This window comes from Marmota monax, unplaced genomic scaffold, assembly GCF_021218885.2.
Source record: "Marmota monax isolate L192 unplaced genomic scaffold, Marmota_monax_Labrador192_F-V1.1 WCK01_AAM20220418_F8-fsc00111, whole genome shotgun sequence".
Taxonomy (NCBI): Eukaryota; Metazoa; Chordata; class Mammalia; order Rodentia; family Sciuridae; genus Marmota; species Marmota monax.
In genome coordinates this window covers 1,198,572-1,211,796 of record NW_026695067.1, presented here as the reverse complement: position 1 = coordinate 1,211,796, position 13,225 = coordinate 1,198,572, and the positions used below count along the sequence as shown (strand labels likewise).

The 13,225-nt window shown below is 40.6% G+C and overlaps 1 protein-coding gene and 1 pseudogene across 1 annotated transcript in view; one reads left to right on the top strand and one right to left on the bottom strand.

The window, feature by feature from the left end:
- The window catches only part of Ireb2 (iron responsive element binding protein 2), a 53,808-nt gene extending 42,272 nt beyond the window's left edge, over positions 1 to 11,536 (bottom strand). Inside the window, exons 1-2 of the mRNA XM_046428017.2 lie at positions 11,387 to 11,536; positions 9,920 to 10,009 (exon numbers count right to left, since the gene is read on the bottom strand). Of these exons, the coding sequence (XP_046283973.1) occupies positions 9,920 to 10,009; positions 11,387 to 11,405 (109 nt within the window). The 5' untranslated portion in view covers positions 11,406 to 11,536. The remainder of the gene's footprint in view (positions 1 to 9,919; positions 10,010 to 11,386) is intronic.
- On the top strand, positions 161 to 541 carry LOC124081715 (non-histone chromosomal protein HMG-17-like; annotated as a pseudogene).
- Positions 11,537 to 13,225: the final 1,689 nt, after the last annotated feature.

The following is a 13,225-nucleotide window of genomic DNA, read 5'->3' as shown; positions in this document are numbered from 1 at the left end:
AAAATATTTGGGTTCCCTAAGTCACAGTTCCTTTTCTGTAACTACTGCATGTACAGGTGTTGCCTGGCTGTCTTCAACATCACCCTGGGAGCAGTGTGAAGAAGAAGAGGCGAGAACGACCCCCGGACCGACCAAAGCCGCGCACCGCTGCATCCCCGCGTCCAGCCACCGTCGCCACCATGCCCAAGAGAAAGGCTGAAGGGGATGCTAAAGGAGATAAAAGTAAGGTGAAAGACGAACCACAGAGAAGATCTGCAAGGTTGTCTGCCAAACCTGCTCCTCCAAAGCCAGAGCCCAAGCCTAAAAAGGCCCCTGCAAAGAAGGGAGAGAAGGTACCCAAAGGGAAAAGCTGACACTGGCAAGGATGGGAATAACCCTGCAGAAAATGGAGATGCCAAAACAGACCAGGCACAGAAAGCTGAAGGTGCTGGAGATGCCAAGTGAAGTGTGTGCGTTTTTGATAACTGTGTACTTCTGGTGACTGTACAGTTTGAAATACTATTTTTTATCAAGTTTTATAAAAATGCAGAATTTTGTTTTACTTTTTTTTTTTTTTTTAAGCTGTTGTTAGCACACAGAACACTTCATTGTTTTTTTGGGGGGGAAGGAGCATATGTCACTAGTAGAATGTCTCCAAAGCTGGATTGCTATGGGGGAAGACACCTTTCCCTTCTAGTTTTGAGAGACCTCCTCTTTGTTCCCAAGAGGAAGGGATTCCCTGATGTTGGCACACATAGCCACCTTGGCACAAATGCCTTGTGGTATGGAAAAAAATCAACTCATCTGTATGTCCTCCTGTCCCTCTCTGCCATCAGCATAGACTTAATTCCCCTAAACTCAGACCTATTGGAACCTGATTCCCAACAATTGGTGTGTGTGGGGGGCAATCTGGACTTTCCAGTGACATCACTGAGAATAGTGTCCCTCAGAAGAGCAGCAGTTCCTTTTCTAGATTGTGGATCTTCAGATTAATAATTTTTGCCATTTTCCTTTCATTTCCTGAAAGTCAGGGTCGGCTTGTAAAAAGTTGTTAAACAACATGCTAAATGTGAAATGTCAACCCTCACTCTAAACTTTCCCTATTCAGAGCATCAAATGAAGACTTCACTGGGTCTTATAGTGGCTTTCTGATTTTGGCAGTCCATTCAAGAAGGGAGTTTGAAAGTTGTTGTATACTGTTAAGGATTGTCTGCCCATGTCCTGCCTGAAATACCATGATTGTTTATGAAAAGTATCTTCAATAAAGCTGGATACAGTTTGGCTTGGGGGAAAAAAAAAAATCATCCTGAAGAAAACGGAGCTTAAGAAACCAACACGAATGAAGACACTAAGAATGTTGCTCTGTATGAGTAATAAACCATACATGTCTTTTGATGCAGTAGTTGCATGCCTTCTGTCAAAATCAATGAAACTGTCAGGCTAACCTATTAACTTCTAAGGAAGATAAAATGTTAGAACCTTTACAGTTTCTCACACTTTGTGGAAGCTCTGTTTTGGGTTCCACCTGATATTTAAATGTAGAAGCTCCTTAGAGTTCATATCTAGACTCAATTCTCACTCTATACTGTCTTCCCTAAGGATACTACTTCTATGGCTTCAAATATATCTATCTGTTCACCAATAATTCAAAAATACTTTTCTGCAGTTTAGGTCAGTCTTCTGAGCTCCAAAACCACCTATCTAATTGCCTCCTGATTATCTATTGATATATTACCAAATTCACTAGTATCTAAGCGAAACTCAGTGATTTCCCTCTTTCCCTGCCCCTTATTAGCACCTCCTCTTGTGCTTTTTAACTCAGTAAATAGCACCACCATCCATCCAGAAGCTAACGCCAAGACAGGCATTATCCTTGACATCTCTCTCACCCATCTTTTTAATTTATCTACTTCTATCACCACTACCATAGTTGAAATCCCCAATATATCTTTTCTTCTAAGTTCTCTAGGTTACCTTTACACCCTCAAGCTTGCCATACACAAGTAAAATAAAGGCATTCTGTCCATCTCTAACAACAACAACAACAACAAAACAACATTGATTTGGGAGACTGAGGTAAGCATATCATAATTTTGAGGGTGGCCTAGGTAACTTAATGAGACTTTATCTCAAGCCATGTGGGAACCAGGATGCTGGTAACTTAAATTGGGAAAGTATGATAATTTGTGTTATCACTCTTCTGAAATGAGCTGATGATAACAGTTATCCCTGTGAACAATATATTTTTAAAATATTTATTTTTAATTGTAGTTGGACCCAATATCTTTATTTTAATGTGGTGCTGAGGATTGAACCCAGGGCCTTGCACATGCTAGGCGAGCACTCTACTGCTGAGCCACAACCTCAGCTCCCTTGAAAAATAATTTAGTGGAAGATTCAACAGGTGATTCAGGCTCTGAAAAATAAAATGTTGAAATCTGCTATTTTTTAAAAAAATATTTTTTAGTTATCAATGGACCTTTATTTATTTGCTTATTTATATGTGGTGCTGGGAATTGAACCCAGTGCCTCACACGTATGAGGCGAATGCTCTACCTCTGAGCTACAACTCCAGCCCCAAGGTCTGCTATTTCATATGGGAGGCAGTTGACATGAAGGACATACAGAGGGGCTCCTAAGATCATAGGCCCCACTCTTTAAGGATAAATGGCTACTATCGAGAGTAAGCAATACATGGGGCTGGGGTTGTGGCTCAGTAAGCAGAGTGCTTGCCCAGCACATGTGAGGCACTGGGTCTGACCCTTAGTAACACATCACAAATAAAATAAAGGCATTCTGTCCATCTATAACTACAAAAAAAATTTAAAAATCACAGTACAGAGGTGACAAAATATTGGCTGAACATTTCGTTTGCATAGCTTTAACATTTTAAAATCTAAAATGCCAATATTTGAAAGACATTTTTTTGCTTTTACATAAAAATCCAAACTTCTGGCTTAATTTAAAAATTGGAAAATTGTACAATGGTGATCTCAAACTTCCACTGAAACTCAGTAGCATCCCTTTTTTAGAAGGTATGTGCTCTCCTGTTGACCACAATTCCCAGCAGGACCATTTCACTTGTTTATGCTGCCTCTGGTTCCTATAAACATGAGTTTGCAATCACCAGTATAACAGGTTTTTACAAGCATAGGCTTTGAAATCACAGATTTTTGTTCATGTTCTCTGCCACCATATGGTGGCAAAAGCCTTCAAGAAATAGTGTTATCTTTTAGAGTTCAAACTGAGACCTTGGCCATGTGGATAAGAGAACTGAAAGAATTGGATACATTAAATACTCATTAAATTCTAGCAGTTTTATTACTGCTACTAAGCTGGGAAACAGAATGGTATTGAGGGGAAAAGTGTTGGTCTTGAAATCAAAAGGTTTCCTCACTTAGAAGAAATCACTCATGGAAAATATAGGTTATTAAAAACTGAGCCAAGTGCGGTGCCACACACCTGTAATCCCAGCAGCTCAGGAGGCTGAGGCAGGAGGATCATGAGTTCAAAGCCAGCCTCAGCAAAAGCAAATGGCTAAGCAACTCAGTGAGGACTCTGTCTCTAAATCAAATACAAAATAGGGCTGGGGATATGGTTCAGAAGTAGGGTGCACTCCTAGAATGCATGAGGCCCTGGGTTCAATTCACCAATAGCACACAATAAAAGCGGCAAGGGCTAAGAAGTAGGCTTTTGGAGGAAGTTGGAAACACTCAAAAGACTGGAGTCATGCTCTGCACCTGCCAAAGGCCTTCAAGAAATAGTGGTATCTTTTAGAGTTCAGACTGAGAAAGGCTGGTGGCTAGGACAAGAACTAGATGGAATAGGCATAGGATAAACCTAGAAAACCTTATTCAAGGTCAAGGTCCAGAAGAAAAGATGAGAAAACTGTTAGAAAGTCTTGTAGTCCCACCAGACCTTGCAGCAGTGTTAACTCACTCCTTTGTCTGACTAGAATCAAGGTACTGTTTCTAAGCTGAACTGGGCTAGATGGATTAACTTCCAATAAGCTCTGAAACTGGTGTCTCTGTGTGTTTAATATATTACCAGTGATAGTTTAAGAAGGTAGTAGAAAAACATATTTCATGCTTAAGAGTTTTTGCTTACTAAGGCTTATAAAACAAGAAAAGTAATCTCACTTTATTGATGAAGGTGCAGAAACACATTCTCTTCTCATTCATTACTGATGACATATAAACCAGCATCACTAAATAACACAACAGATATACATCCTATTGCCTTTTCAAACTGCTATTGTGAAAGGGACAGTCCTCAGTGTCCTGTCGTCTGTCTCCTTGGCTACCACTGAAGTAAAAGCCAATACCATGGCAAGTCAATAACCAAAAGCCTCATATGAAACGTCATACACTAGACAACTAGATTCATCTCTCATGATTTGTAATGAGGATAGACTGAACCAGAAAGATGTTAAGAGCAAAGTCCAATGAGAAACTCATTTGGAGCCTTGGCAGAGGGCAGAAATCTAAAGTCCCTGAGAGAAAAAATAAAGAGCTAACTCAATTCTGGTCCTTTCTTAAGATAGCCACTTTCATTGGCCTGGGAGGTCTGTATCATCACAATCATTCTTCACTTGAGTTAGTGGGTATCTCTTCTTCACAATCAAAAAGCAGACAGACTCTTGGGCAAAATATGCTATTGGTGAGTGTATGGTTGTACATGATATGTAGAATACTGTTAGGAAAAGGTAATGCTTAGAAAGTTACATACTATGTAAACACATTATAATTAAATTGTTTCATTGCTTAACCAACCCACAGCCCTTTCCAGAGCCCAACAGAAAAGATCAGAAAACAGGACTTGTGTCCCTTCCATCCAGCGTTGGACCACAACAGAAACCAACCAAATCTAATCAATATAGGTTAAAACAACAGGCAAAAATGACACCTACAGGTACATTCTTAACTGGTTGATAAACTAGTCATAACGAAGAATGAATGGTCAGGAGTGGTCATACTGGGAATTAATATCAAAGTAAGTAAACTGAGCTACGGAGACAGAAGATTAAGGTAGAAGTAAAAAAGACACAGGGATAAAGACACCAGATAGTCTTCAAGTGACAATCAGAACAATAGCCTCTGACTCAGAAATTCTGATCCTGAAGAAGCCTGTTTTCTTTTGTTGTCTTTGGATGTCTGGAAACTGCAGCATCTTTTTTACTTGAGTGTTTGCTTCTTATATCCAGGGTAAAGACTGGAATAGAAAGTATTGTAAAGGTAAAAAAATAAAAGTGTGATGGGGGATGTAAGGAAGAGCACACTTCTAATCTAAGAATCCTATATCTTCTATATAATAATAAACTTGCCCCCAAAAATAAAAATATTAGGGGATGAGGATATGTGCATGTACATCACACTATTATTTATATGCACGTGCGCACACACACACACACACACATCAACACAGACATATATTAGTCTTATTTATAAATAGAGAAAAGTAGGAAACAATCTCAACATTCAAAATTCTGTTAACCTAATCATGATGTATTCATACTGGCAAGATTATGCAGCCATTAAAAGCTATACAGAAGTACAGATATCCTCTTCTACCTGAACCATGCTCCCTGACTCAGAAACCAAATAGAGATAGCATGGGATAGTTGTTTTCAATAACCTGGAAAGATGTTTGTGATGTTAGGCTTTTTCATTAAAAGTAGCACTTAAATATGTTTGTATATACACACTTTCCATTCTGTCTGTAATGTTCACTTCTTTTTTGCGACTCTTATAAACAATAAAAACTCGAAAATATTAAATGCAGATTTTCAAAGATTACAGGGTATGATATGGATGCCAAGTCCTGACTCTATTTTAGGACTGAGGGGTATTGTGATTAAGAAAGCAAGCAGTCGGGAAGGAAAAAAGAAAGGGTAAATGAGATGACCTAAGATTATGAAGGAGGGGACCTGGGGCTTTATACCAGCTAAAAGTCTTACTGCCCAGTAACAGTCACTCTCTAACATTAACATTTTATTCTAGCCAATCTCTCCAATGTCTTCCCCCTAACATATTCACTCATTTTCCTATAATGCATTCATTCTAATTCTCTATGGTTGACTATCCTTCATCATGCCTTTGTTCAATAGCAATTCCACTCTCAGTTCCTTCAAAAAGCAGACTATTCTAGACAACAGGGATTGCTCCCTGCCTTGAAAATAGGAACACTGTCAAATTCAGGGGTCTACCTAAGAGTCATTCAAAAATCTCTACACTTCTAGTTATGCACTGCAGTGCCAAATAGGCAGCTCCAAGAGCATAAAAAAGGCACTTCCCCATGAGGGAAATCACACAAGATTAAAATGTAATCAATGTCTATGACGTGACCCCTTCCATACCTTAAATATAAATCTGGAGGCAGAAGAATAAAATGGCAGCACAAAAAGCAGAAATCAAATGACTTGTGTTGTATTCTGTCTAAAGACAGATTAAGAAAGGGCAATTGGGGGCTGGAGTCATACCACAAGTGGTAGAGCACTTGCCTAGTATGTGTGAGGCATTGAGTTCAATTCTCAGCACCACATATAAATAAATGAAATAAAGGTCCACTGACAACTAAAAAAATATTTTTAAAGAAATTAATTTAAAAAAGAAAAGGAAAAAAAAAAGGGCAGTCAGGTGGTGCTTACCTATAATTCCAGCAATTTGGGAGGCTGAGGGCTGAGGAAGGATGATGCTAAGTTCAAGGCCAGCCTAATCAACTTAGCAAGAGACCCTGTCTCAAAACTAAAAGAGGCTGCGAGTATAGCTCAGTAGCAGAGCATCCCTGGATCCAATCCCCAGTTCTGGGGGTGGGGGTTGGGGATAAGAAAAGGTATTATGTTAGTGAGGCAAATAATACCTCACTTACCACTCATTCTTGACCACTTCTCCCTTTGTGAATCATAAAAGTATAAGCTAAAACACTCTACCACTCACTGTGTGTACACATATACATTTGGCAATACTGGGGATTAAACCCAGGGCCTTGCACATGCTAGGCAAGTATTCTCTACCACTGAGGTACATCCCCCACTCCAATTCAGCTTTCTTGAAGCTAAGAATGGTCACTGACATTTTGGTGAAACAGATAAAAGCCCCTGAGGAGGGATTTCCTTTCTATTTTGCCATTCCAGGTGCCTGGAATATGAACATAATGTCTGGAGGTGCAACAGCTATTCTGTAACCAAAAAATGACAGGAAAATGGAAAGTAGAACCCTAGATCCTTGCAGGGAACATGCTACACAGTCCAATCTGCCCATCTCCGGACTTCTGGTATGTCAGAAAAACTCCTATTTGGTTTTTTTTGGCTTTCTCCTTCCTTTTTTTTTTCCCACCAGCAATTGAACCCAGGGGCACTTTACCACTTAAGACAAACTGGCTTGGAATCCTCCCACCTCAGCCTCCCAAGTTGCTGGGATTACAGACATGCGCCACCACACCTGGCACAAACTCCTATTTGTTAATGTCACTTGCACAGCAGGTTTTCATTTCTGTGAAGCTGTGGGCATTCCTACATGGAACTTAGAACAGTGGTTCTCAACTATCTTTCTTCCTCAACAAATATGAAGGACAGAAAACATACCCTTTACTAAGTTACTCATTATAGCTCTGATTCTCAACTTGGCAGACATCAGAAGTTTGAAAAAGGGCAGAGAATACGGTGACCCTGAATCTTGGTGACTACCAAAGCAATATCTTCCTATTATAAGCACATGTCTGTGAAACCAATCTGGTCCCTCTAAACAAGCAATAAGGATTTTTTGTGCTGATGCTAAGCAAAAGACTTCTCACCCAAGAAGCTGTTTTTTTTTCCAAAGTCAATTCTTCTTTCAAATTTTATTTCCTCTAAGTAATGACTAAGAAATCACTTAAGTAACTATTAATAAACCTCTGCTAACAACTACTCTACAAAAAAAAATGGATACTGATTTCACAGAAATAAAAACCAAGTTTGCTTCAGAAGCATTTATATTATATTTATCATGGTTATAATAAAAACTCTGGTAACTCTGGGATTACATTATATATAGATGGCTCATGTACAATTATATACAGGTGCCCATGAGAGAACATTTCCCACGAGAGACCATTTAATGTTTATCTTATTAATCAATCCCTTTCAGTGCATTTTACTATTGTTTTATATTCCCTACATTTGAGAAATACAGGCTGTCTTCAAGTGGGCACATTTCCACAAACCAGCCACAGAAACTATTCCTACTCAATTTTAAAGGCACTTTTATATATATTCTATTATGCTGTAAAATTTGGATTAAAAAAAATTTCCAGATAAGAATCACTAGATATTTTTGAGAAGAAGATAAAAGACGTTTCCCGTGTAAAATCAATTAAGGTTTTTTAAAACTGATGTAGGCTAGATGCTCTGGTGCACACCTGTAATTCCAGCAACTCAGAAGGCTGAGGCAGAAGGGTCACAATTTCAAGGCCAACCTCAGTAACTTAGGGATACCCTGACTCAAAAAAAAAAAAAAAAAAAAAAATACTGGAGTCAGTGGTAAAGTGCTCATGTTCAATCCCTGGTACTACAAAAAAACAAACTAAGCTAATGCAAACTCTTCATCAGTGAAGGAAAAAAATACATGTAAATGAAAGACACAAGGCACTAAGAAAACAACCAACCTCTCTTAACATATCAATATAAGCTACTACAACTACATATATAAAGTAATTGCTTTCATTTGGGTGAACTATTTATTTTTAAAAGGCAATCTAATTCTAAAATGGATTTTCTAAGATATGCTAAAATATCTAAATCTTCTCATAATGCACAAAAAAGTACTGCACATGGAAGTCTAGAATATTTAAGTTTACCAAAATCTACAGGAAAAACACAAGAACAATCCTCCTTATTAAACAAGAGGGGATGGGCTAGGGATATAGCTCAGTTGGTAGAATGCTTGCCTCACATGCACAAAGCCCTGGGTTTAATCCCCAGCACCGCACCCGCCCCCCACCGCCGCCAAAAAAAAAAAAACCAAGAGGGGAATAAACAAGATTAAAGAAAATCTCACTCCAAAACTGACTGTGATAGGTTTGACATTCATCGTCGCATGCATATTTCACTGAAAAGTTCAAAAATAAGGATACAGTAGCACATGCCTATTAATTCCAGCAACCTGGGATGCCAGGGCAGGACAGAGGATTTCAAGTTCAAGGCCAGCCTCAGCAACTTAGTGAGGCACTAAGCAACTTTGTGAGACCCTGTCTCAAAATAAAATTTTAAAAAGGGCTACAGATGTGGCTCAGTGGTTAAGCACCCCTGAGTTCAATCCCTGGTACCAAAAAAATAAAAATAAATATATATATATTTTTTTTCACAAATAATAATCACTCTTTCAATGGGTTTTCCCTTCACTGGCTCGGCTGAAAGTCAATATACTCAAGACTTCTACCCACTGAGAGATGGAAGCCAAGTTCATTCTTCTGAGATGCCAGTGAAAGGTTTGACCCCTGATGAAGAGCATGTATATGTCTACCAAGTGTTGATGTACAGGTCAAAATAAAACTATTTCCATACTGGAGAACAACTCAAATTTGTGGGTTTAGTTGATGATTCCTATTGAAAGGATGGCATAAAGAATAACTGGAGGCGCTGTTCACTTGAGAAAGTAAAATATATATTTAATCATTACAGAACATTAATAGGTTTACTAAGTTAAAAAAAAAAGTTCCTTAGAGTTTCCTTAGAGAAAAATTTTATCACTTTTTTAAATGAGAATATAAGATATGAGCTTATATCACCGTCAAACAAAAGTTGTTCCAAGAGGAATTTTTAAAATTTTTAAATGGTATAAATATGTGTAGGTATACCTGTTTCAACATGGTGGAAATAAATTTAAAATTTCTTCAGCTCAGCTTGACAAATGCACTTTAATTATTAGAAATTAAATAAACCACAAAAAATGTAAATCAACATTACCATACTTGGTGCCTCCAAGTTTAGGTACATTGAAGAACTTCTTACTTGAATTGTCATTTAATGTTTCAATAAGGTACTCAAAGGCATATCCTGGGGGAGATAAAAAACTTTCATTAAACGTAGCTACAAAGTAAAATTACCTGGATATTAGTTTTGCCCAACAGAATCTTCTTCATTTTTCAATAAGGCAGTTATTAGCCACAGGTGGCTACCGCTCACTTGAAATGTGGCTACAGAAGCTGAGAAAATGGAATTTTTAACTTTTAAGTCACACATGGCTAATGTCCACAATACTGGACAGTATAATTTTAAACTATGACTCTTTTTCAAGCAAAATCTGGTAAGATAATTCACTCCTAAAATGTGTTTGAGAATGCCTGGAAAGAATATGAATGACTTACCCGGTTTATAGGCACGTTTTAGAAAGACATGTCCTAAAAATTGTGTAAATTCAAGATAGAACAATTTGAGAACACAACTGCTAGAATTATTTTTTAAAAACTTAAAAATTTTTTATTGCACATTCAACAACTGACAAAACCAAAACAACAACAAAAACAAACATAAGACATTCTAGGTCTTAAGGATTAAGATAAAACTGAACAACAAAACACTGAGGTAAACTAGCATATTCTCCCTAACGGTCCTTCTGGTTTGGCTGCAATTTAAGCTGAACCTCATGGTCAAAGACCTATAAACCTCACTGGTATATGCCCCAGGTCCAAATGTTCTCCAGGGAAATGGCAGGGAGGCAGCCTTGAGGTTGAAAAGAACCTTTAGATCTTTTTATGAAGACACTGCAGTGGGTGGGTAGGACCCTCAACACAGTTAGGGCCACCGTCCAAAATGAAGAGACATAAGCACAGCCCACTTTCAGAATGGCTCGTGTTTTCCTCTTTTTGTAGAGGGAGGTGGACGTGGGAAGAAATTCATAGCTGCAATCAATGATCAGAAAACAGGCTGACTACGGTTCAGCCTTGACTGCCCCTAATTCTGCTTCCAGAGACAAGAGGAAAGAGCTCGAGGCTGGGCAGTGGGCTAGACAACAAGATAGGTGGACCCAAACAAGGAGACAAGGACCCCCACCCCCATTTCTCACAAGTGGGGGGCGGGTAGGGGAAGATGGTGGGCCTCTCTCTCCCTGCACCTACTGTCACTAACTAGGGCTAGGAGGCCGCAGGCACAAAGCGGCGACCACCGGGATGAGGTAGGTGCGGGTCACAGCCGGAGGCCAGGCCTATGGCCCGACTGAGAACCCGCTAGGAGAGTGGGGGCGGGGAGGTCTGCCTTCCGCGGCCTCCGCGCAGAGCGCGGCCCAGCAGACAGGCCCCGAGGGGAGCACGAACTGAGAGCCCTGAGGGCTCCGGGCGCCGGCCGGGCGACTCTAGGCGAGAGAATCAAGGAACACGGCGCCCGGGCAGCGCGTGTCTCCAGCAGCTAGACCTAAGTCGGCGGCCCGAAACTGACCTGCACTTGGGGCGTCCATCGCCGGAGACCATATTATCCCTGCGGGGAGGGGACCGGCGGGGGAAGGAGGGGGAGGCCGGGCTGGGAAGAGGGGGAGGAAGACAGGCGGACTGGCAAGGGAGGAAGGAAGGAAGCAGTCTCGCGCAAACACCGCGAGAGCCGCAGAGCTGGCTCCGGGTCTGCGCTCGCGGGATTTGCCGCCTTACTCCCGCGAGATCTTCAGCCAAGAAACAAAGAGAAAGGCTGGAGCTTTGCCCGTAGGAGACTTCTTGCGCAGTCGCCGCTGTTCTCGCGAGTGGGGGCGGAGCTCTGGTAGGCAGTAACGTAGGCGTCTCTAGCTGCGCCGGGGTTACCTAGTGTGGCCCCGAGGGTTCGTTTGTGGGTTCTGAAGTCGAGCGGCTTGTGGCTTCCTAAGGGGTGTTTTTGGCAGTGGCTAATGGAAATCGGAACTCCTGGGGAAACAGCGTAATGAGATCCACTTAACATTAAACAGTAATATGAAGATGGCCAGACTGATCCGGCACATAGGAGGCGCTCATATTAAATGAATTTTTCCTTAAGTTCCTGTAGCGTCAACCTCTTCCTTTCCGCCGACTCCAGCAGCGGTGGATCCTTCTAGTCTACCCGTCGATCCCAGCTCTTATAATCCCTGCATTTTACCCTACCTATCTCCTTATCTCCCCGTGGTAGCCAGCTTCCCAGAAAGCCTTGCCTATACTTGCCCTTCTCCCACACTATCCCTCTACAATCTGGCTTTCACTGCCAGAAATGTTTTTGCTCAAGGTCAGTAGTAACTTGACTTGTTAATCTCATTTCTTAATTCTTACTCTACCTTCATTGAAACATGCGTTTTCATCAGTTTCTGTGACTCCAGGCTTTTTTCTCTTCTTTTTCTTACCCATAAAGGTGCTTCGTCTTAGTTCTCTTTGCAGGCCCCATCTTTGGCCCATCCATTAAATATAGTGGACCTTAAATAACTAAGGGTCCTCCCTTGCTCCTTCTGTCACTTCATTTTCCCTGGCCTATCTCATTCCCACTTTCACTTCAATTATTAATATGTTGATGCTTCGTAGCCTACCTGTAACAACCCCATCTCCTAACCCAGAGGTACTTGCAACTGTTGGGTACTTCCAACATTCCACAGGCATCTGGATGCAAAATCTCCAAAACAGAACTCCTCATTTCCCCCTAAAATTAATTATTTCTTTTGTTTTGCTGTATCTTTTGTATAGCATTGCTATCCACCCAGTTGCCCAGGCCAGAAACTGGCACATTAACCTGGACACCTTCACCCTTTTCCTTTAATCATTGACCCACATGCTGTCAACCAAGCCCCAATTTCCTCTATTTATTCACGTTTCTAGAGATTTCCCTTGCTACCCACTCAGGTCTAGACAGCTGTGACAATCTTCTCCTCAAAAGACCGTAGCACATTAGTACTCACAATCTCCATTTTACCTCAGAAGGTACTAAAGGTAATCCTGAAAACTAACTTACCGTATCCAACTCAGCTACCAAGTGACTGACTATAAAAATGGGAACTCAATTCAAATGGATATACAAGGTCACATGCTTAACTTGGACTTTTGTGATCTGGTATGTCATGCCTATTGTTCATACCTTACACTCTGAACACCTGAACACCTTACACCTCAAACCCTGAACACCTGAAGGCAGAGTGATCTCTATCCCTCTGGAACACCTTATTTGCTGTTCCCTCTTGGAACATTCTGCTGTGCACTATTGGACTAACCCCTACTCATTCGTAAGAAGTTCACCCTCAGTCCATTTATTCCTATAGGAAATCTTTACTAACTACCACCCAGTCTGAGCTGGGAA